The sequence below is a fragment of the Leptopilina heterotoma genome, unplaced genomic scaffold, assembly GCF_015476425.1.
Source record: "Leptopilina heterotoma isolate Lh14 unplaced genomic scaffold, ASM1547642v1 Lhet_97, whole genome shotgun sequence".
Lineage (NCBI taxonomy): Eukaryota > Metazoa > Arthropoda > Insecta > Hymenoptera > Figitidae > Leptopilina > Leptopilina heterotoma.
Genome location: NW_025111203.1, coordinates 1,458,291 through 1,480,487, shown reverse-complemented (window position 1 = coordinate 1,480,487; position 22,197 = coordinate 1,458,291). Strand labels below are relative to the sequence as shown.

The window sequence follows — 22,197 nt, the reverse complement described above, 5'->3', positions numbered from 1 at the left end:
GTCTGTCACTATTTCTTTAAACTCTTCATAAACGATAAAGGCCAACGCAGAATAGATCTGTAACCGGAACCGCAATCGTAAGCGTAACCGTAAGAATGAGTTAAAGAAGGATAGGTATATTGTTTATCCTTCTCTTAACTGATTCTTACGGTTACGCTTACGATTGCGGTTCCGGTTACAGATCTATTCTGCGTTGGCCTTAAAAGAAATCATAAAATGGTAAAAAACCACGTTTAGACAAACAATAGTAAAATCCTTTTTTTCAAAAAAGGTTTTTGTGACGACCTATAGAAAAAATGGCGCTAATGTATGGGACAATGTGTGACATGGGTGGACAGTGGGTTTACGGTCGAAAAGCAGAATTTTATTATGAAAGTGAAAAGGATAATGCTATCGACTATCTTTCTTTTACTCATAATATTCTGCTTTCGGTTTTACGCTTTCTCCTACACTTTCTTTCGCTACAGAGCTGTGACCGCTTCATAACATTGCAATTCATTGTAGAAGTAACATAATGAAGTGACGCGTCTATGCGCGATCACTGAAATATAGCTTCTCATCCCTGAAAGCACACGGCAAACATTTGTTAACCAAAAATTGTGCTGATACTAAAATATTCTCAGTTTTACTTAAAAAGTTTAAGTAATAGAATCGCTAAAAAATATTTAACAATGGCAGATGTTTTAGACATTGACAATGCAGAAGAGTTCGAAGTTGATGATGAAGGAGATCGTAAGTTTTTAAATTACTGCTTCCATTTAAAATTCGTTTAAAAAATTCCTCATCCATCTATAATAATAAACATTATTATTTTTGGCCCAATGAAGTTAAAAGTTCAGTTTTTAAACTTAACATAGAGTTTAAATGTCAGAAAGCTTAATTGATTTTTGTTTTCTACTTTAATTGAATACTTATTAATTTTTTGAAAATAGAAATTATGTTAAATTTCATAAAAGTTTTTTAAAGTTTAGTATTTTTTACATAAAAATTCCGCTTTGTCGAACTTTTTCCTCAATTTGTAAAATACTTTTACTAAATTTAATACATATTCTCTCTCCGTATATGACTAAGTGTAAATTAAAGTTAAATAATAATTATTAATTTTTAAGAATGTTAATTACTAAATTCTATCTGTTTTTAATTATTTAGAAGGAATTGCCAGGCTTAAGGAAAAAGCAAAGAAAAGGAAGGGCAGAGGCCATGGTTCAGAGCTTGTTTCCGTTCGAGACGATGTGGGACATTACGAATCAATGAACGTTGTTGAAGACAACGACGACGAGCCGGGACCACAAAGATGTAAGAAATATTACCAATTTATTTTGTTTACACTACCGTTCATAATTGAATGGAGCCCCTTTTTTCATTATAGTGTATAAAGCGTTAAGCGTAGAAAAAAAAAGAATAAAAATGTTCTCTATTTTTTTCCTAAAAGCTAATAAAATTATGAAAAAAATGACACCTAATAGAAGAGATTACGTCAACTTTTCAGCTTTGCAAAAATTCAATTATGTATTTTCAAAAAAATTTCACGAAAGATTTCAATTTTTTTCTTAATTATTCATTATAAAATTTTTCAAAATAATTCAATTATTTTCTAAAATTTTAATAAAATTCAATAACTAAATGTTTAATTTCAATTACTAACAAACACGATTTTTTAAAAAACTTGAAAGAAATTGTTCATAAAATTCAATTATTTTCAAAATTTCTAATTAAAATTATTAAAAATACTCCATTATTTACAAAAAATTCAAATAAATTCTTCAAAAATTGAAAATTTGATAATTTTTAATTCATTAATTTTAAAATTGAAAATATTTTCTAAAAAAATAATTAATTTTATGGTTTTATAATTTGTAATTGGATAATATAATTTTTCATGTTTCTTTTTTCCTTGATATTTTTAGCACAAATTTATTTATTATTATTATTAAAAATAAGTATTCTTCAACATTATTACTTAAAATAATTTACCACTTTTTTTTAGCGGTTGAAGGATGGATTTTATTCATTAATTCTGTTCATGAAGAAGCTCAGGAAGACGACATTCATGATAAATTTTCCGAATTTGGAACGATAAAAAATTTACATTTAAATTTGGACAGAAGAACTGGATTTCTTAAAGGTTATGCTCTGGTGGAATACGAAACATTTAAAGAAGCTCAAGCTGCAAAAGAGGAACTTAATGGCAAAGAAATTTTGGGTCAAGCCATTTCAGTCGACTGGTGCTTCGTTAAAGGTCCCAAAAAGTAAGTTTCTTTAATTAACGTTACTTTTATTTTCCAATCCCTTATAGACTCTTGTTGTTTTCTAGTAATAAGAGCATTTTTTAGATAACTTTCTTAAAATTGAAGTCATATTTTCCGTATATAAAATAATTGACAAATTCGATCAAGTCCATTTAAATAAATTTAATTTTTCAATTTTCCTTTTCAGAATCAAAAAGAGGAGTCACAGGAGACGTTAGAAGTAATTTACGTAGAATTAGTAAATAACATTGGACTAAAATTTCTAAAAAAAATGAATAATGAGAGGGACTATATTAAGGAGCTATTTGTTAAGTAAAATTAATAAGGAAATAAAAGTAAATAACGAATCCTAAGTGATTGTATTTATCTGGAACAAAGTTTAAAAAGAAAACATTTGAAAATGTACTACAAATAATTTTGTTTATTCTTAAATATACGCTCACATAACATACTTTATTAGCAATTATTAATTCCCTTGTATAGAAAACGATGCTGACATTGTCTTAAACATTTTCTTAAATTATTTAAGCATAGTAATTAAGATTCGCCTTCTTCTTAGCTTGCACTTCATTAATAGCTTCCATTAAGTCTTCATGTGTAACTGCCGTTGCGTTTCTTCTTAATGCAATCATTCCCTAGAAATAAATTCAAAACAACAATTTTAGTAATGGAAAATTCATCTTATACATAATGAATCGATTATGAAATTAACACAAATTCTAATACAAAACCTTCAAATTTTTTCTATTTCTGGACAATAATTCTTTTTTAATAACAATTGTTGAAAAATTATCATAAAATCATTACTTATAAATTATTTAATGAATAATTTTACTTAAATATTTCAAAATTAATTAAATTTTAAAAGAGTGGCGTTTACAATTTTCATAAATAGAGCCTCCCAATTCAAGAACTCGCCCGACGCTCGGATGAACACTCTAACGCCAGTCAAACGTTAAGAAAAGTCACAAAAATTAAAATTTGAAATTTTGATTTTTTAGAAGCACTACCTTGTAGGAAATTGAATAGCGCATCTTTTTTTCCTTTGAATTTTTTTTGTAGGATGAATATTGTCGGAAATAATGACGAAAAATGGTAAAATTTTGTTTTTCAAATTTCATTGCTTTTTAAAACATAAATCATCGTATCTTCGACAATTATTGTCGATTTGACTTCAAATTTGGTATGCAAGTCTATTTGGGTTCTGGGAAGACGATAAAATGATCAGAATGTAAAAATTTCCTAATTGTTCACTAATTTGTTAATATAAATAAAGGCTTGTCAATTTTAGGTTAACTTACCTTCGTCGACAAAAAGTCTGCGGTGAACTTTCGAATTGAAAAAACTTCCAGTGAGACATTTGTTTATTAGTATAGAGATGTCTAATGTGACGTCACCTCTGTCGGTATAGTCGCAGAAAGTAGAGCGATTATCTCCCAGGCCCCAATGTAACATTGGCTTATATGGGAGATTGCAGAAAATAATTTCTTTCTCTAAAATTGAAGTAAAAATCATGATAACCAAATGTGATTTGGATAAAGTAAAAATTTTCACAATACATACGTATTTAAAACTAAGTTATAAATTTCCCAAAGTTTAAAAATTAAAAAAATACCAGTTCTAGCAGACGAAATTCTCTTCTGCTAGTTTTGCTAGAACTGGTATTTTGTAATTTTTAAACTTTGGGAAATTTATAACTTAGTTTTAAATACGTATGTGTTGTGAAAATCATTACTTTATCCAAATCACACTTGGTTATCATGATTTTTATTTCAATTTTAGAGAAAGAAATTATTTTCTGCAATCTCCCATATAAGCCAATGTTACATTGGGGCCTGGAAGATAATCGCTCTACTTTCTGCGACTATACCGACTGAGGTGACGTCACATTAGACATCTCTATATAAGGAAGTTTTTTGGAAAATATTAGATTGATTTAGTAAAAAATGTGGAAAATATTAAGGTTTAAAGACAGCGCGGAGAGCGCGACATCGAGTCGCGGCGTGCAAATATCACTAAACACCAACTTTATAGGACGTCAGTTGTTGAATTTGTTCTTATTACCTCGGTTATTACTCAGTACTTTAAAAAAAGCATTAAATAAGTTATTGGGATATAATTATAACGCTATGTTTAACATTATAACAAACATAAAAATTCTATAAATAATAAAGAACTAGCAACAATTCGCGCGGCTAACTTTTTACTACATTTTATAAATAAAATTAGCAATTTTAAAACTAATAGAATTTGAAAACTTTCTAATTTAAATTTTTGTTGAAAACACTAAAAAAAATTCAATTTTGGAGAAATTACAAATAACTGCAGAAATTCAACTATTTTCAAAAAAAAAAAAAATAATGAAATTCTTCTTATAAAATTCAACTATGTACAAAATTTGAAAAAAAAATTTGTAAAAATCCCGATTATCTTTATAAATAACAAAATTCTTTTCCAAAGTTTAATTATTTTCCTAAATGTCAAAGAAATTCTTGTCCTAATTTCAATTATTTTCAAAAATTTTTCTAATAATTTTTGAAAATAATTGAATTTCTGCAATTATTTGTAATTTCTCCAAAATTGAATTTTTTTAGTGTTTTCAACAAAAGTTTAAATTAGAAATTTTTCAAATTCTATTATTTTTAAAATTGCTAATTTTATTTATAAAATGTAGTAAAAAGTTAGCCGCGCGAATTGTTGCTAGTTCTTTATTATTTATAGAATTTTTATGTTTGTTATAATGTTAAACATAGCGTTATAATTATATCCCAATAATTTATTTAATGCTTTTTTTAAAGTACTGAGTAATAACCGAGGTAATAAGAACAAATTCAACAACTGACGTCCTATAAAGTTGGTGTTTAGTGATATTTGCACGCCGCGACTCGATGTCACGCTCTCCGCGCTGTCTTTAAACCTTAATATTTTCCACATTTTTTACTAAATCAATCTAATATTTTCCAAAAAACTTCCTTATATACTAATAAACAAATGTCTCACTGGAAGTTTTTTCAATTCGAAAGTTCACCGCAGACTTTTTGTCGACGAAGGTAAGTTAACCTAAAATTGACAAGCCTTTATTTATATTAACAAATTAGTGAACAATTAGGAAATTTTTACATTCTGATCATTTTATCGTCTTCCCAGAACCCAAATAGACTTGCATACCAAATTTGAAGTCAAATCGACAATAATTGTCGAAGATACGATGATTTATGTTTTAAAAAGCAATGAAATTTGAAAAACAAAATTTTACCATTTTTCGTCATTATTTCCGACAATATTCATCCTACAAAAAAAATTCAAAGGAAAAAAAGATGCGCTATTCAATTTCCTACAAGGTAGTGCTTCTAAAAAATCAAAATTTCAAATTTTAATTTTTGTGACTTTTCTTAACGTTTGACTGGCGTTAGAGTGTTCATCCGAGCGTCGGGCGAGTTCTTGAATTGGGAGGCTCATAGATGAACTTTAAAAGGTTTTAATTTTTAATTTTATATAATATCTAATTTGAATAAATTTAATTAAAAATTTTTAAAAACTTAAATTTTTGAAAAAATTAAATAATTCAATAATAAATAATGGATTTATAAAAGAGTTTTATTTAAAAACACTAAAAAAAACTTGAATTTTTGAGAAGTTACAAATGATTGCAGAAATTCAATTACTTTCAAAAGTAATAAAATTCTTTAGAAAAATTTAATTATGATCAAATTTTTTTTTTTTAATTCTCTTCAAAATTTCAGTTATTTTTATAATTAATAAAATTCTTCTCCAAAATTCCATTGTTTTCAAAAATTTTAATAATATTTTACGCAAACATTATTAATTATTTTCATAAATAATAAAACTCATCGCAGAATTTCAATTATTTTTAATACAATTTTAATCGAATTCCTCGAAAAATGTTATTATATTATACTTAAAAATTTTATTGAAATTCGTCGAAAGACTCCAATTATTTAACAATTTATTGATTAAATTCTTTATAAGAATTCAGTTTTAAGAATATTAAAAGCATAATAACGTGAATTGTGAAAAAGATTCAAAATAAAATTTTTGAAAAATTGAATTTTTCATACTTTTAAGGGGACCCGCACCCGAAATTTCAACTATAACAGAATATAATTGAAAAAATTTGGTATATTTTTTTTCTGACACTATTTTGATTCAGAAATAAGGTGAACAAAAAAAAAAATTTCATGATTTTTTCGAAAATTAAAAAATTTTTTTTTGGATTTTTTTTGTAAAAAAACACCCCGTAATTGTATCCTCTGTAATTGTACAGGGGGTTGTAAGGAACTCATTAAAACAAAAACCATTAAAAAATAATAAAATTTGTGAAAGAAGAAGCATTTTTTATAAGTTTATGGTATAACATTATAAACCATAAATTTACAAAAAAATGCTTCTTCTTTCACAAATTATATTATTTTTTCATGGTTTTTGTTTTAATGAGTTTCTTACAACCCCCTGTACAATTAAGGGCATGGATTTTGTGAAATTTTAATTTTTTGTAAATTTATGGTATAACATCGAAATGTTATACCATAAATTTACAAAAAATGCTTCTTCTTTCACAAATTTTATTATTTTTTAATGGTTTTTGTTTTAATGAGTTCCTTACAAACCCCTGTACAATTAAGGGCATGGATTTTGTAAAATTTTAATTTTGTCAAAAGTTACAAAAAAAAATCCAAAAAAAAATTTTTTAATTTTCAAAAAAATCATGAAATTTTTTTTTTGTTCACCTTATTTCTGAATCAAAATAGTGTCAGAAAAAAAATATACCAAATTTTTTCAATTATATTCTGTTATAGTTGAAATTTCGGGTGCGGGTCCCCTTAACTAACAATTCTGTAAAATTAATTTTTTTGGAAAAGTTTAATTGAATTTTGTTTTGTAATTATTCGAAGTTTTTATTTTCTAATATATTTAATAAAAGAATTTCATCACTCGGTCATCTTCAATTTTATTATAAAACATAAAAAAATTGATTTGAAATTTTTGAAATTCTTAATGGAATTTTCTTCTTATGGAAAAATAATAATGGTTAAATAAAACTATTGCTTTCGATGTTAGTTTAAAAAAATTCAATATGGCGAACAAGTTTTAAAATTTATTCAATTGACCTTAATTTTGTCACTCGGGGGTATTCGGGGTCACTAGTTACGAATTCGGTGTTAGTCTTCAAAAATTCAAAATGGCTGATGCAATATGGAAGACAAAAATTTTAAAATTTATTCAATTGACCTTAATTTTGTTACTCGGGGGTTTTTGTGGTCGCTAAGAGATCAAAAGTAAAAATTTTGTTTTAAATCATAACATTCTGACTTTTTGAATACAAAGTTCAGATTCGCAATCATCAACACTGCAAAATCCCAAAAGAAAAGATTTAGGTCAATTGACATACATTTTTTTAACTTTCAGTCTGCCATATTGCATCAGCCATTTTGAATTTTTGAAAACTAACACCGAATTCGTAATCAGCGACATTGTAAACCCCTAAAATGAAGAGATTTTGGTTAATTGAATAAATTTAAAAAAATGTTCTGTCCGCCACATTGGATCCCCCATTTTGAAGTTTTCTAGCTACTTATATGCCTCCTTTAAAAACAAATTTTGTCTTTTATACTACCTTAAACATGTTGAAAAAATTTTAAAAAAACTTTGTAAAAAATTTATGACTCTTAATAATTGTATTTTCTTTAATATATAAAAATTAATTTCCATCTTACCGCTTCAACACAGACTGCCTTGCACTGCGCACCATTGAAATCATCAGTCGACCTAGACAATTCTTCAAAGTTCACATCTGGAGACATGTTCATCTTACGCGAATGGATTTGCATAATGCGCGCTCTTGCTTCTTCATTCGGATGAGGGAACTCAATTTTTCTGTCCAAACGCCCCGATCTAAGTAAAGCTGGATCCAAAATATCTACTCTGTTTGTCGCAGCAATCACTTTAATATCTGCTGTAGAACTAAAGCCGTCCAATTGATTCAATAGCTCCAACATGGTACGTTGTACTTCACGGTCACCAGCTTTCTCCGAGTCAAATCTCTTCGTTCCAATCGCATCCAATTCATCGATAAAAATGATAGCGGGCGCTTTCTCCTTAGCCAATGAAAACGCATCTCTGACCAATTTTGCACCATCTCCAATGAACATCTGGACGAGCTGAGGTCCCGCGAGTTTTAAGAAGGTCGATTTTGTCTGAGCTGCGCAAGCACGAGCCAAAAGAGTTTTTCCCGTTCCTGGTGGTCCATAGAGGAGAACTCCCTTGGGCGGTTGAATACCTAAATTCTCGAACTTCTCCTTGTGAGTCATAGGGAGCACAACGGCTTCAATCAGTTCTTGGATTTGCTTGTCCAGTCCACCGATATCGGAGTACTGCTCAGTGGGTCTTTCGTCGACTTCCATGGCCTTCACCCTGGCATCGTATTCGGCGGGCAGTGTCTCTAGAACCAGGTAGCTGTCTTTGTTGACACCCACGAGGTCGCCTGGCTTCAGAGTTTCCGCATCAACGAGACCAATCACTGGTAAAAAGTATGTTTGTCGAGTCGAAGTCTTAATGACGGCGCACTTGCCTTTTCGTTGAGCGTCCAAGTCCACGACTGCTCCGTCCTCTTCGCCCATGTCTTGTGGATCGACGTCCAGCAATTCTATCACGTTCGACACCAAATATGGCAGGGTTTTGTTTACCTTAATCTTTTCGGTATTCTCTTTGATTTTGTCATTTTGAGCTTGTAACTCGTGAGAGATTCTCATTACTTCGCTCTTCATTATTTTTATTTCATTATCTAACAATCGAGTTCGAGAAACGATTTCATCTGTTGACATTCGCAGGACGTCTTCTCCAAGACTTTCCTATTAACAAATAAAATTTCTTCTATTATATTTATTAATATCAATCTACACGGAAAGAAATTGATTACGAAAAGTGGGAAAGTATTTCAGTAACCCAGGTTCCTAGGTCAGTTTCGAATTTATATTTAATCGCTATTATTTTTTGAGCGAACTTTATCTTCTGTTTACTAACAATTGTTAGTCAAAACATTTTTTACTGGTCCTAAACTATATCTAGAAGAATTCCAACAATTATCTGAGTCATCAAAATTAATTTAATTCACAATTCATGAAAAGAAACCACAGCATCAGATTTTCAAAATTCAAAATGGCGGACAAAATAAATTTTTTTTTAAATTTGCCTGAAATTTATTATTTGGGGGTATTTGGTGTCATTGATTATAAATCTGGCATCAGATTTTCAAAATTCAAAATCTGATGTCAGATTTGTAATCAGCGACCCCAAAATCCTTTCTGTACTAAGTTTCATAAAAAAATAATCAACTTTTTAGTTTTATTGTCCGCCATATTGGATCCGCTATTTTGAATTTTGGAAATCTGATACCAGATTCGTAATCAACGACTCCAAAAACCATTAAGTTAAACTTTTTAAAATTTTGTAACTGAAAATATTCAAAAATTGAATATGATTTTTGAAAATAAAAAAAGTTGTAATTTACATAATTTTAATAAATTAAATAGGCATTTTTCTTAGTTATTCATAAAATTATTTTAAAAAATTTAAAGCGTAACTTTTTATAAAATTCAATTATTTTTTGAATGTTTAAATAAAATTATTTAAAATAAATTCCATTTTAAATTTTTAAAGTTCAATCACTGTTAGAAATTGGAAGAATTTAAAATTAAATTGAATATTTCCTTTTTTTTAAGTCTTGTTACGTTGGACAACATAAAATTCAGAATTTTCTTATTAATTTTAGAAATTTTAGAATTTTTCCACTACTTTTGATAAAATTCCCTTACTTGTCATTTGCCGATTTTGCGTATATGTTTAAAACGAAATTCAAGAATACATTTTCTTAAATGTTCTTTCACTGCGGTGCCACTATTCTAAAGTAATTTTCATAAAATAGAAAATCTTTCACTTTTGAAAAAAAGCATTTGTTTTTTTAAAAAGTACAATTCTAAAAATATTTTATTCCAATGTTTACTAATTACTTTAATAATTGCACTATACAGAAGAGCTAAATATCAATAATCTTCTTGGAGATAATATTTTAGAAAACAAAATTGTATTTTAATAAATAAATATCAAGTTTAAAATTCATCAAGGTCAAAAAGTTTCTTACTACAATACTCATCTTTTTTGTTTTTAACAAAAACCAAAATAAATTTTAACTATATTTGTCGCAATGTTTACTAATTTACACTTGTTTTTTTACTGAAAACTGAAATAAACATTTTTAACTATAAAACATGTCAATTATGTTAAAAACAAAATAAGAATTCTAATTATACTATGTGAAATAAAGAAAAGAATATTTTCCTCTCTTTTTCTTTGAAAAGAAGAAGAAAATAGAAAAATATATTATTAAATGTCATAGTCACTAAATAAAGGGAAAATTAATGCTTGTCATTGAACATTAACATAACCAATAAAAATTCATTAATCAAATTATTCTTCACAACCTACCTCACCATCTTCCCAAATAGATTTATCTTCTAAAGATGCCATTTTCGTATTGATAATTGATTTCTATAAATAAACTTTTTAAAAATTAACAGCAAAAATTACACTTCAGCAAATTTTCCACATATGAATGTATTCGAAAATTTACTCTTCAAAACAACTTTACAATTGCATATAAACTATGAACTATGTAATATGTAGATTGTGTACTGTCTAAAATCAATAGCTGTCCGAGGAAGAGAATAAATAGATGGTTCAGTCTCCTGTCCTTTACGTATTCGGTTAAGGGTGCATTCATACGAATACGACTGTCGGTAGAAAAAAAGTTTACTAAAAATGTCAAAATCGCCTTCATATTTAGATGTAAATAGCCAAGTAATTTACGATAATTTAATGATTTATGGAGCATTTACACCTTCTGTAAAAATGGTCCAGAATGGAAAATCTATATTGGAGTAAGAGAGACAGACTGTTTATCTATTTCTTTTACTCACATGTAAACTTTCCGTTCTGGACAATTTTTACCGAAAGTGTAAATGCAATAAATAAAGTGTAAACTTATATGCAATTACTTAAGACCAACGGTCAATAGGTTCGCGAACAAGACGCATGTGAGATAGAAAAGGTAACAATCATATCGCTGTCTTTTTCTAACTCACGCTTTGCGTTCGCGAAGCAATTGTGCGTAGACCTTTAGGTTGAATCCACAATAACACTTGTTCGTTGTTCGATACGTTTACGTTCCGTTGAAGAGTGCTATTGTGGACTCAACCTTAGGGTCTTTCTTTCTTCTATGACAGAAACATAAGTTCGTCTCACTCTACATTTTCCGTTTTTGGAAAAAGTAAGAAAATGTAAAGTGAGACAAACTTATGCCTCAGTCAGAGAGTGAGTAAAAGAGAGATAGACAATAGCACTATCCTTTTCACTCACATTAAATTCCGCTTTTGATTTAAAGGTGCGTTCATACTATTTTTGGAAAAACCATTCTTGTCTTTCTCTCTCTTATGATAGAGGCGTAAGTTTGTTTTACTACAAGAAAATGTTGAGTGAGACAAACTTGTGCCTCTGTCATAGGAGAGAGAAAGAAAACAATGGTTTTTCCAATGAATTGACGTTTTACGTCGACATGGGACGGCACCTTAAATAAGACGGTATGCGATTTCTGCTCACATGTGAATCCACCTTAATTCTCTGCTTCCATCGAAATTGTCGAACCTTAAATTCAAAACCTAGAGAACTCCCTATTGCATATGGCCGCAAATAAAGAGAGTAACACGGTTATATGGGGTTCGATGTCAACAAATGTCGTTGTTGATTTTCGGAATTAATTTACATTTATAACCTTTTTCGCTGATTTACAATTGTTGTATTTCATGTGTCCACCTTAGTATTTATGTCCGTTTACGAAAAGGATACCTAAGTTTACATATTCGACAGAAATGTCAGGATATCGAAGAGTGAATTATTATGAGTTATGCAGATTGTGCACTAATAGCGAAGGCAATAAAATGAATATTTTTCGGGACGAAGGGCGCAGAAGACAACTCCAGACGAAGATTCACATGTATTTGCACGTTCAGGTAGATTTATCCAACTATTTCAACCACCTGTCATACATATACGTCTTATGTGTACACTATACTTTCAACAATGTTTAGAAGTTTCATCTTATTTACATTTAAACTCTATATCATTGTCGAAGAACGTGTTTTGTTTTTTATTCTACTATTAAAGTTATCTTTTTTCATTCACTTGTTTATTACTCTAATTTTTTATATATTTCAAAACAGTTGAATTTATTTCTATAAAAATTTTATAGTTTCTTAAGTTTTATCAGGTAAACGAGATTCTCAAATTTTGTCATTTTTTTGATCAATTGTTTTACGAAAATGAAAACTGATGCTATAGAAAATCTGTCATACAACGCTTTAATAAAATAACAAAATAAGTATTCGAATTTAATCAATTTTTACATGAATGATTCATAGGAGAAATCTTAGTATTGTTATAAATACAAGAAATTAAAAACTTGAGTACCTAAATTGAGAAAATCAAGGGATACGATAACTTTTAAAATAGAAAAAGAACAATGGTATAAAATTCAGATTAATGTAGGTTACTTCTAGACTATTTTATTCAGTAGTAAAAAATACAGTTTAAAGGTAATTAATACAATTTTATTTTTAAACAATAAAACTTTATATGAAGTTTTTAAAGGAGACAAGAGTTTGATAAATATTTTAACCTAGGAAGAGAACATTGAACTGTATATGTCTAGTATTCTGAGAATGAGAATTAGTAAACTTTCAGCAGAAGATTTAAAATATCATTACTTTGACGTTGTTTTAGAGTTCTAGGAAGTAAATTAAAAAGAATATAATATTTAAAAATTAAACTAAATAACATTAACAATTTTTATGTATTTGTAATAACAAGTTTTTAATTTGTATTTCGCATTATTAAAATTTACAGTAATCTATATTACTATTTTATTATTAAAACTTTCTAGTATCTAATCAGGTGTGCTAAAAGGAAGTAAGAAATTTATTTAATAAAATGAAATCATGTTTAAAAAACAATATTACAAATATTTAAATATATTTTTTCCTTCTTTCATAAATATAAACATTTGATTATAATTAATTTTAAAAACTTATGTAGGTCCTGATAACTAGATGCAAGTTGCAGCTTCATAAAAAATAATTAACTTTAAAATTTAATTTCCAAAAAATTAAGTGGTGGCAGTTTTAGCATCATTATAAAAATATTATTTTTCACTAAATTAATAAAAGAATTGTGAACAATTTTGTAACTTTGCATCATTATATTGCAGGTGATGGAAGAGGATTCATTACCGAAAATAGTGTGTCATGATTGTGTTAGAAAAGTGGAAAGTTTTGCTGAATTTCGTCAGTCTGTTGTCAATGCTGAAGCAATGTTGGAATCGTATTTTACCTCAATGAATTTTAGTGAGGAATGTTTAAAAGAAGGCAAGGTTTATGTAAAAAGTACGGAGAAAGAAAAAACCCCTACACCAGAAGATCCTGCGATTGAAGAAGATCCTTTGAAAGTTATTGAAAAAGTGCCAGTTACCTCAAGCAATCAATTTATTGCTTCCCCAGAGCAAACAAATTCACATCAGCAGCAACAACCACCACCACAACAGCAGCAGCAGCAACAACAACAACAGCAACAACAACAACAGCAGCAACAACAGCAACAGCAACCGCAGCAGCAGCCTGTTCTTGTCAGCAATATCAATGCCGCTAATATCCAGATTATTAGTGGTGTCCAGGCAAGAGTTCAGCAGTATAAATGTGCCATGCAGGTATGTTATAAAAATATCTTTCAAACTGAGGAAAATTTTTCTGCATACACTACACAAGTCGACAATATTTTGTTGCCTAAAATGTGGCAACTGATTCTTATAGGATTTTTGACGTAGAATCTGAATCTGGTATTGAAAATATTCAATTGGCTCTAGTTTTCAAACAAATTAACATTTTAAGTACCAAATGACATGTTTTTGTCACTTTTTGAACAGCTATAAAACAATAAATTGACGGAATAAATTTATCTACATAGAACGAAATGAAAGTGTAAACAATGTTCTTCAAGATCCAAAATCTAAAAACTATAGGTCCCAGGAAATTTAAACAATTGAGATACAACAAATGTACAAAAAAGCATTCTATACACCTAGTTTCTTGATTTTGGGTCTGTCAGGCATCGCACTCTTCTACTAAAACCTACTATTTACTACTTTTTCTACGTTATGCTACTATTTGGGTACTTTTTTTAGATTTCAGCCACTAAAAGCTACTATTTCTGTTTTTTCAGAATTTCCACTACTTTAAATTCGCTAAAACTAAAAATCAAAAAACTTCTCAAAAAATATTCGAAATTTAAATATTTTCAATTTTCTTCACAATAATTCAATTACTTTCACTAATAATAACATTTTTCATGGAAATTCAATTTTTTAAAAAGATATTTTCATAAATATTAAAACTCATTGAAGAATTTCAATTATTTTTAATACTATTTTTAATTAATTAATCGAAAAATCCAAATATTTTCAAATATTTCGAAAAAATCAATTATTTAAAACAATGTGTGTAAAATTCTTATGAAGAATTCAATTATTTTTAAAAATAACAAAATTTTTCACAGAAATTCAATTTTTTCAAACATTTTAATAAAAATTTTCTTAATAATTCAATAATTTTCATAAATAATAAAATTCATCGCAGGATTTTAATTATTTTTAATACAATTTTACAATTTAATTATTTACAAGAATATTCGAATTTTTCACAGGAATTCAATTATTTTCAAATATTTTAATGAAATTGTTCGGAAGAAATCAATTATTTTAAATACAATTTTAATTGAATTTTTTAAAAATAATTCAATTATTCTTTTAGATTTTAATAAATTCAATTATTTACATAAATAATTCTTCGAAAGAATTCAATTCTGTTGATAAATAACAAAATTATTCCCAAAAATTCAATTATTTTGAGGAGTTTTAATAAAATTTTTTGCAAAGTTCAATTATTTTCATAAATAACAATATTCATCACATGACTTTAATTATTTTTAAAAGTAATACATTTTTTCATGGAAATTCAATTATTTTTAAAAATTCTATAATAAAATCGTTCGCAAGAATTCAATAATTTTCATAAATAATAAAATTTAATTATTTTTAAACGCTTTTCGCAATTCAATGATTTTCAATATCTACTATTTTTATAAAATTTCCAAACAGAATTTAATTATTTAAATTAGAATTTGCACAAAATTAGTTTAAGGAAATGAATTTTTTATAAAATTCTTCTCAATTAAATTATTTCTATAAATATTTAAATTCTATTTAAATGCCTTAATTTATTTAAATTCTTTCATTAATAATAAAATTCGTTTCAGAAATTCAATTTATTTGCAGGATAAGAAAAAAGTAAATAAATTATAGAATCAAATTTTTGTCAGTTTTGTGAAGTGTCTAAAACGAGTTTTTTTTGGTTATCAAGTTTAATTTAAGAAAAGTTTTACATTTACAGAAAAATAAAAAAATAAGAATTTTTAGGGGTATTTTAATAATCACTTAAATTTTCGCATTGATCCCGAGTCAAATAATTTAATAAATAAAAAGTTTTCTGTATCCCTTTGCCGAAAGTACTGTCTTCCCGGTCTGATTTGGCTCCGGGAATAGCGACTTTTGTGGCCGGCTCGACAGACCCAACGAGCGCTCTGATTGGTTACAAGAATTTCAACACACGTACATGTTAGCATAGCAACCACACAAACACGTTACTTACAGAGCTCACGTTTTGACGTAAACTGACAGTAATCAAAATAATGCATGAAATTTCTTATTTTCTTTTATTTATTATTATTATACTAGCAAAACTATCCGCGCGCAAGCGCGCGGGAATGTTGTATATGGCTGCTTATTTTAAACAATTTAAAAAATTTTAAAGAAATAATTATTATAACCTAACAAAGAGATTTAACTAACTAAAATTCAAATAATTTCACTCAATGGTCTCAATTTAAATAGAATTTACATTACTAGACTTAAACTATGGCTAGAACAATTACAATTAGTATCTGGGTCATCTTTTGCATTGCTTATTTTATAAAGCCATTTTAAATTAAATACTTTTTAAAGAAATAATAATTATTACACACTGAAAAAAGTTTTACTTGAAATAGCGATAAGTTTCTCTAGAATAACGAAAGTATTAATTAAAGCACTGAAAAATTTCGCTACTAAAGTGAAATCTGTAGTTCATCCAGCTAAATATTTTTTGCCGTGCATAACGAAAAAAGAATTAAATTAACATCAGATTTTCTACATTCAAAAAAAACGAATTCAAATAGAAATTAATCAATTTACAACTTAACCAAATTCACCCCAGAAATCACTGCATTCGATAATTTAGAAGAAAGTCAGACAAAAGCAGGGTTCCTACAGAATCTGGAAATCATGGAAATCATGGAAAGGCCTGAAATTTTTAAAAGTTTATAAATTTTTTCAGTTTTCCATTTTTTCTCTTGAATAAAAATTCGAATAATAATAAAGCTAAATGGCATAAAAGAGAAGAAAAAATGTTGAATTTTAAGAAATTCGATTTTTTGGATTTTTGATAATTTTTAAAAATATTTTTGATTTTTTACCAAAGAGTCGAGACAATTTAAAAAGTAAAGTATTTTCCAAAAGCACAAAAATAATGAAGCTAAATCCCATAAAAGAGAGGAAAAAATGTTGAATTTTAAGAAAGTCGGATTTTTGAATTTTTTCGAATTTTTGATAATTTTAGATTTTTTACCAAAGAGTCGAGACAATTTAATAAGTAAAGTATTTTCCAAAAGCACAAAAATAATGAAGTTAAATCCCATAAAAGAGTAGAAAAAACGTTGAATTTTAAGAAAATCGGATTTTTGAATTTTTTCGAATTTTTGATAATTTTAGATTTTTTACCAAAGAGTCCAGACAATTTAATAAGTAAAGTATTTTCTAAAAGCACAAAAATAATGAAGCTAAATCCCATAAAAGAGTAGAAAAAACGTTGAATTTTAAGAAAATCGGATTTTTGAATTTTTTCGAATTTTTGATAATTTTAGATTTTTTACCAAAGAGTCGAGACAATTTAATAAGTAAAGTATTTTCCAAAAGCACAAAAATAATGAAGCTAAATCCCATAAAAGAGAGGAAAAAATGTTGAATTTTAAGAAAGTCGGATTTTTGAATTTTTTCGAATTTTTGATAATTTTAGATTTTTTACCAAAGAGTCGAGACAATTTAATAAGTAAAGTATTTTCCAAAAGCACAAAAATAATGAAGTTAAATCCCATAAAAGAGTAGAAAAAACGTTGAATTTTAAGAAAATCGGATTTTTGAATTTTTTCGAATTTTTGATAATTTTAGATTTTTTACCAAAGAGTCCAGACAATTTAATAAGTAAAGTATTTTCTAAAAGCACAAAAATAATGAAGCTAAATCCCATAAAAGAGTAGAAAAAACGTTGAATTTTAAGAAAATCGGATTTTTGAATTTTTTCGAATTTTTGATAATTTTAGATTTTTTACCAAAGAGTCGAGACAATTTAATAAGTAAAGTATTTTCCAAAAGCACAAAAATAATGAAGCTAAATCCCATAAAAGAGAGGAAAAAATTTTGAATTTTAAGAAAGTCGGATTTTTGAATTTTTTCGAATTTTTGATAATTTTAGATTTTTTACTAAAGAGTCGAGACAATTTAATAAGTAAAGTATTTTCCAAAAGCACAAAAATAATGAAGCTAAATCCCATAAAAGAGTAGAAAAAACGTTGAATTTTAAGAAAGTCGGATTTTTGAATTTTTTCGAATTTTTGATAATTTTAGATTTTTTACCAAAGAGTCGAGACAATTTTATAAGTAAAGTATTTTCCACAATAAAAAGTTTAACATTAAAAAATATATAAAAAATGCCAATACTTAACCCACAAAATTTAATTTTCAAAACAAACAAATGAATGCAGATAATTTGCTAACGGAAAGGAAACTTACGATTATTATAATGTATTTTGTATATTATTAAATATTTATTTGTAAAAGAAATTTTGTTGTTTACTATTTTTTAAATTTTACTTCCAATTATTTTTTACTTATAATTTTTTTTCATGCCCGCCCCGACCAGCTAAGTCTCGACTTCGCCTCGACTTTGCAAAAGTCGGGCGGGCAACTTATTCAGCTATTTTATTATTCAAACAATAATTATTTAACGTACTTTCGGCTGGGGATACAGAAAAATTGTATACGACACACGGTTAGAAATTTGGATAACCTAGCGAGCGTGATATATAAAGCCTCGGCTTCGCCTCGGCCTTATATATCACGCCGGCCAGGAAATCCAACTTTCTGGCCTAGTATCGTAATATACTATTTTAAAATAGTACACTTTTGAAAGGTTAAAACATATAAAGAAAATCTAAAATATCATTACAAGAACTAAAATTTGTTGCAAATGCGTTTAACACCGTTTGCACTGTTAAAATAACTGACTTTTCTTTGTGTTTTCGAAATGTGATTCTATTGTTTCTTAGTTGATGTGTTGAATTTGTTTGTTTTTTAACGTTAAATTAAATCTGTCAATTTTAATTTTTAAAAATCGACATAGTATGCATAGTCAGCGACCACAAAAACCCCGAGTGTCAAAATTCAAGCGAATCTAGACAATTTTGTAAACTTTTGCTGGACATATTGGATCCGTCATTTTGAGTTTCTTAAATTCGACATCAAATTCAATCTGAAAGTATGCAAAGCTCATGATTCAATTATTAAAAATTTATTTTTTCAGAAAGAGCTCTGTAGATTATTTTAATTTTTGTTCTAAAATACTTAGGGAGCCTACCAGTGTTGTCATTCACAAAGGAATCCGATTTCACAAGTCTTTTTATTTAAAATTAGTCCAAGTTTACCGTGGCATTGCTTACAATTGATATATGTATCGGATCATTCAAATCATGATTATAAACATTTCAGATGCAATCTGGAGGAGGTGTGGCAGCAGCTGTTGTAGAAGCAACAGCAGAAACTCACTACAGTTATCAGCAACAAACTTCCCAGCAAGTTTCTTCGCACCAGCAACAAAATCAAAGTCAAAATCAAATCACAGAGCAACCCCAATCACAGCCTTCCCAAATACAACAAATTCAAAATCAGATTCAAAATCAAAATCAAATATCACAGCAAGTGCAATCTTTTAGGCAGATTTCGCAACAAACAACAAACCAATCGAATGAAATCAGTCAGCACGTCCATCAGCAACAAGGTCAACTCACACAGCAAATTCAACTCCTTCAGAAGCAGCAGCGCGACTTGCAACACAGGCACGTCCATCAAATCGAGAAGCAACACGTGCAGCAGTCTCAGAACAATAATATCATTCTCAAGGCTGAAGAAGAGTCTGAACAGACACAGCAAGTCATACAGAAAGTCCAATCCACTGAATTGTCGCAGAAGAACGAGGCGAATACAAATTTTTCAACAGTGCAAGCGTCGCCGGAAGTATTTTTAAGTTTAGGATTTAAAGATGGTTCCCTTACGACGCAGACGACACGTGATGAGGTCAAGGAGTTCAAGGACTTTTCGAAGTCGTCTGTTGAAGACGGTCGGAACTCAATGATCTCCGAATTCTTGAGGCTGAGGCCAGTCAGCGAAGCGCCGTCTCTAATTACTGTCAATCCGCAGGCGGTTTCACAGAACACGAGGGATACGATTTGTCGCGATTGCGGAAAGTCTTTCAATACAATGAGCATGCTGGAGACGCACAGCTGCAGTTCCTTGGTGATCAACGAAGGCACGGAGATGGCTTCAAAGGAGGAAGTGGTTCATGTGAATGCAAACGGTGGTAGTGCCTTTAATTGTGATGTTTGTGGAAAGCCTTTCAAGAGAAAAGAACATCTATTCCAGCATCGAAAACTCCACAGTGGCGAGAGACCTTACGTCTGCACCACCTGTTCGAAAGCCTTCAGTCGTAAGGAGCATTTGGTGCGGCACCTCGTCTCCCACACGGGGCAAAAAATGCACGAATGCGAACTATGCGGCAAGAGTTTCTCCCGGAAGGACAATCTCCACAAACACCGCAAGACACACGGAGTCTCAGGTCCCTACATTTGCGAAACTTGCGGGAAGTCCTTTGTGGTGAAGCATTACTATCTGATGCATCTGACCACACACGCGTCAAGTGCCGTGATCGACAATATCGGTGGCTGTGCTGATCCCCTGCCATATAAATGCGACATGTGTCATAAGGCGTTCTCCGTGAAGCAGTACCTCGCTTCGCATAAAATGCGTCACCGCTCCAAGAACACGAGCAACAGTCAGAATGCGGGACAACAGCAGACCCAGCAGATACAGCAGTCCAATGGAAATAGTGAGGTAAATGTATCTGGAACCGATATTACTTCGGATAATAATACAAATAATGCTAATTTAAGTCAAAGTAATGGTACTGTTCCAATTCAAAGTGTCATTGAGAGAAATGAACAGCAAAATGGTTCATTCGAAGATAATCATTATCAGGAAAATATCACGCAGTTCCAATGAGATAAGGGGAAGCGTGTCTATTACGTCCTTCTGCCGAACGGCAACAATCATAAAATCGTTGTCGTCTAGGCATTGGATGCGTGAGAGGCACGCTTCGCCAAAGTCAACTCAAAGAACAATTGTTACTTTGAGTTCAAAGATAGTCTGAAAATTTTCAAATCTTCCTTACTCCACAAGGAAACCTATTCTTAAGTCGTTAGCTCAAAAGCCTAATCTAACAGATGTATATATTTTGACCAAAAAATACAAACTATTCTGTTACACAAACTTGATCAAATTCCTACTAATAACTTTGAAAGTCTCTTCTCTTTTCTTTCTTCAAACCTGGTTATTTTCATAGAAGGAATTTTATTCAAATGTCAGTGGCAAGAAAAATAGTTTTTCAAATATAACTGTCATGAATTTACAGATGGTTTCATTTGACTTTAAGTTACTTACGTTTTTGTAACACTATTTTTTATTGTCACGACACAATCCCTATTAAAAATTATATTTTTGAACATTGCTAACATTTTTTACAAACCTTACACGGTTCGTATAGATATTCCTTAAAAGTCATTAATCAGAATTTCTAGTGCATTAAAATTATGAGGCTGAGTTTTTTCAATCAAAGGACCCCACAGGAAATACATTAGTTTTGCGTCCCAATCGATTTTTCTTTATGCTTTTGAATTTAATACTTTTCTTCAGTCCGAATACAAAGTTAAAATTCAATATTTATAAGAAAATCGACTGGAACCCAAAAATAATGTATTTCCTGCGATGTCCGGTTTATTGAATTCTTATTATTTGTATTATAGTATGTATTACATTATTAATGAAATGTATCTATTTCCATTACCTGCCTCCATTGCAGGGGACTTCCGTGATGTCCATTCTCTAGATGGATGGATTGTTGGAAATTTAGTTCCAAAGCAAACAAAAAACTGTCTTTATACCTGTTTAATTGGTAACAGTAACCAAGAATGTAGTTCCTAGAAAAACGATACCTGGTTGTGGCAAACATGAACGTAGTGAAAATTGTCTTTAACCACAAAATTTATATTTAGAGCAACTTGAAAGATAGGTTACCTGAACGTAAAATTTCCTGGTTACAGTAACCAGAAAGTTTGATTTATAGTAACTATAGGAACTGGAAAATGCCCAACATTTGGAATCTTTAAATCTGGTTAGGACAACTATGTTAAACGTTACATTAAGAACGTTTATTCCTTCAAGGGGTACTCATTTAAACTGTCTGTTTTGTAATTTTACTACTGTTGGCTCTAGTGGACAAAAATTGAGCTCCACTGGCCGACTAACACATAAAGCAGCGTATCTGTATATAGTAACACACAATCTCAATAC

The 22,197-nt window shown here is 29.0% G+C and overlaps 3 protein-coding genes across 4 annotated transcripts; 2 read left to right on the top strand and 1 right to left on the bottom strand.

The window, feature by feature from the left end:
* Positions 1-553: 553 nt before the first annotated feature.
* LOC122512360 (RNA-binding protein 8A) lies at positions 554-2,700 on the top strand. 2 transcript variants are annotated; one of them, XM_043628142.1, is made up of 4 exons: positions 554-732; positions 1,150-1,296; positions 1,988-2,249; positions 2,437-2,700. In XM_043628142.1, exons 1-4 carry the CDS (start codon positions 672-674, stop codon positions 2,465-2,467), a joined length of 501 nt encoding a protein of 166 aa, XP_043484077.1. In that variant the 5' UTR covers positions 554-671; the 3' UTR covers positions 2,468-2,700. The 2 variants fall into 2 exon arrangements, with proteins under 2 accessions (XP_043484077.1, XP_043484078.1); XM_043628143.1 differs by having other exon boundaries at positions 1,988-2,253.
* On the bottom strand, positions 2,651-10,927 carry LOC122512359 (26S proteasome regulatory subunit 6A-B). Its single transcript, XM_043628141.1, has 3 exons — positions 10,752-10,927; positions 7,985-9,118; positions 2,651-2,884 (listed from the first exon to the last, which is right to left on the bottom strand). The coding sequence occupies exons 1-3, from the start codon at positions 10,791-10,793 to the stop codon at positions 2,774-2,776; spliced, it is 1,287 nt and encodes a 428-aa protein (XP_043484076.1). The 5' UTR covers positions 10,794-10,927; the 3' UTR covers positions 2,651-2,773.
* A 1,067-nt stretch (positions 10,928-11,994) lies between these two features.
* LOC122512357 (fez family zinc finger protein erm-like) lies at positions 11,995-21,614 on the top strand. The gene is made up of 3 exons (XM_043628140.1): positions 11,995-12,331; positions 13,585-14,079; positions 19,285-21,614. The coding sequence occupies exons 1-3, from the start codon at positions 12,191-12,193 to the stop codon at positions 20,848-20,850; spliced, it is 2,202 nt and encodes a 733-aa protein (XP_043484075.1). The 5' UTR covers positions 11,995-12,190; the 3' UTR covers positions 20,851-21,614.
* The last annotated feature ends 583 nt before the right edge of the window (positions 21,615-22,197 follow it).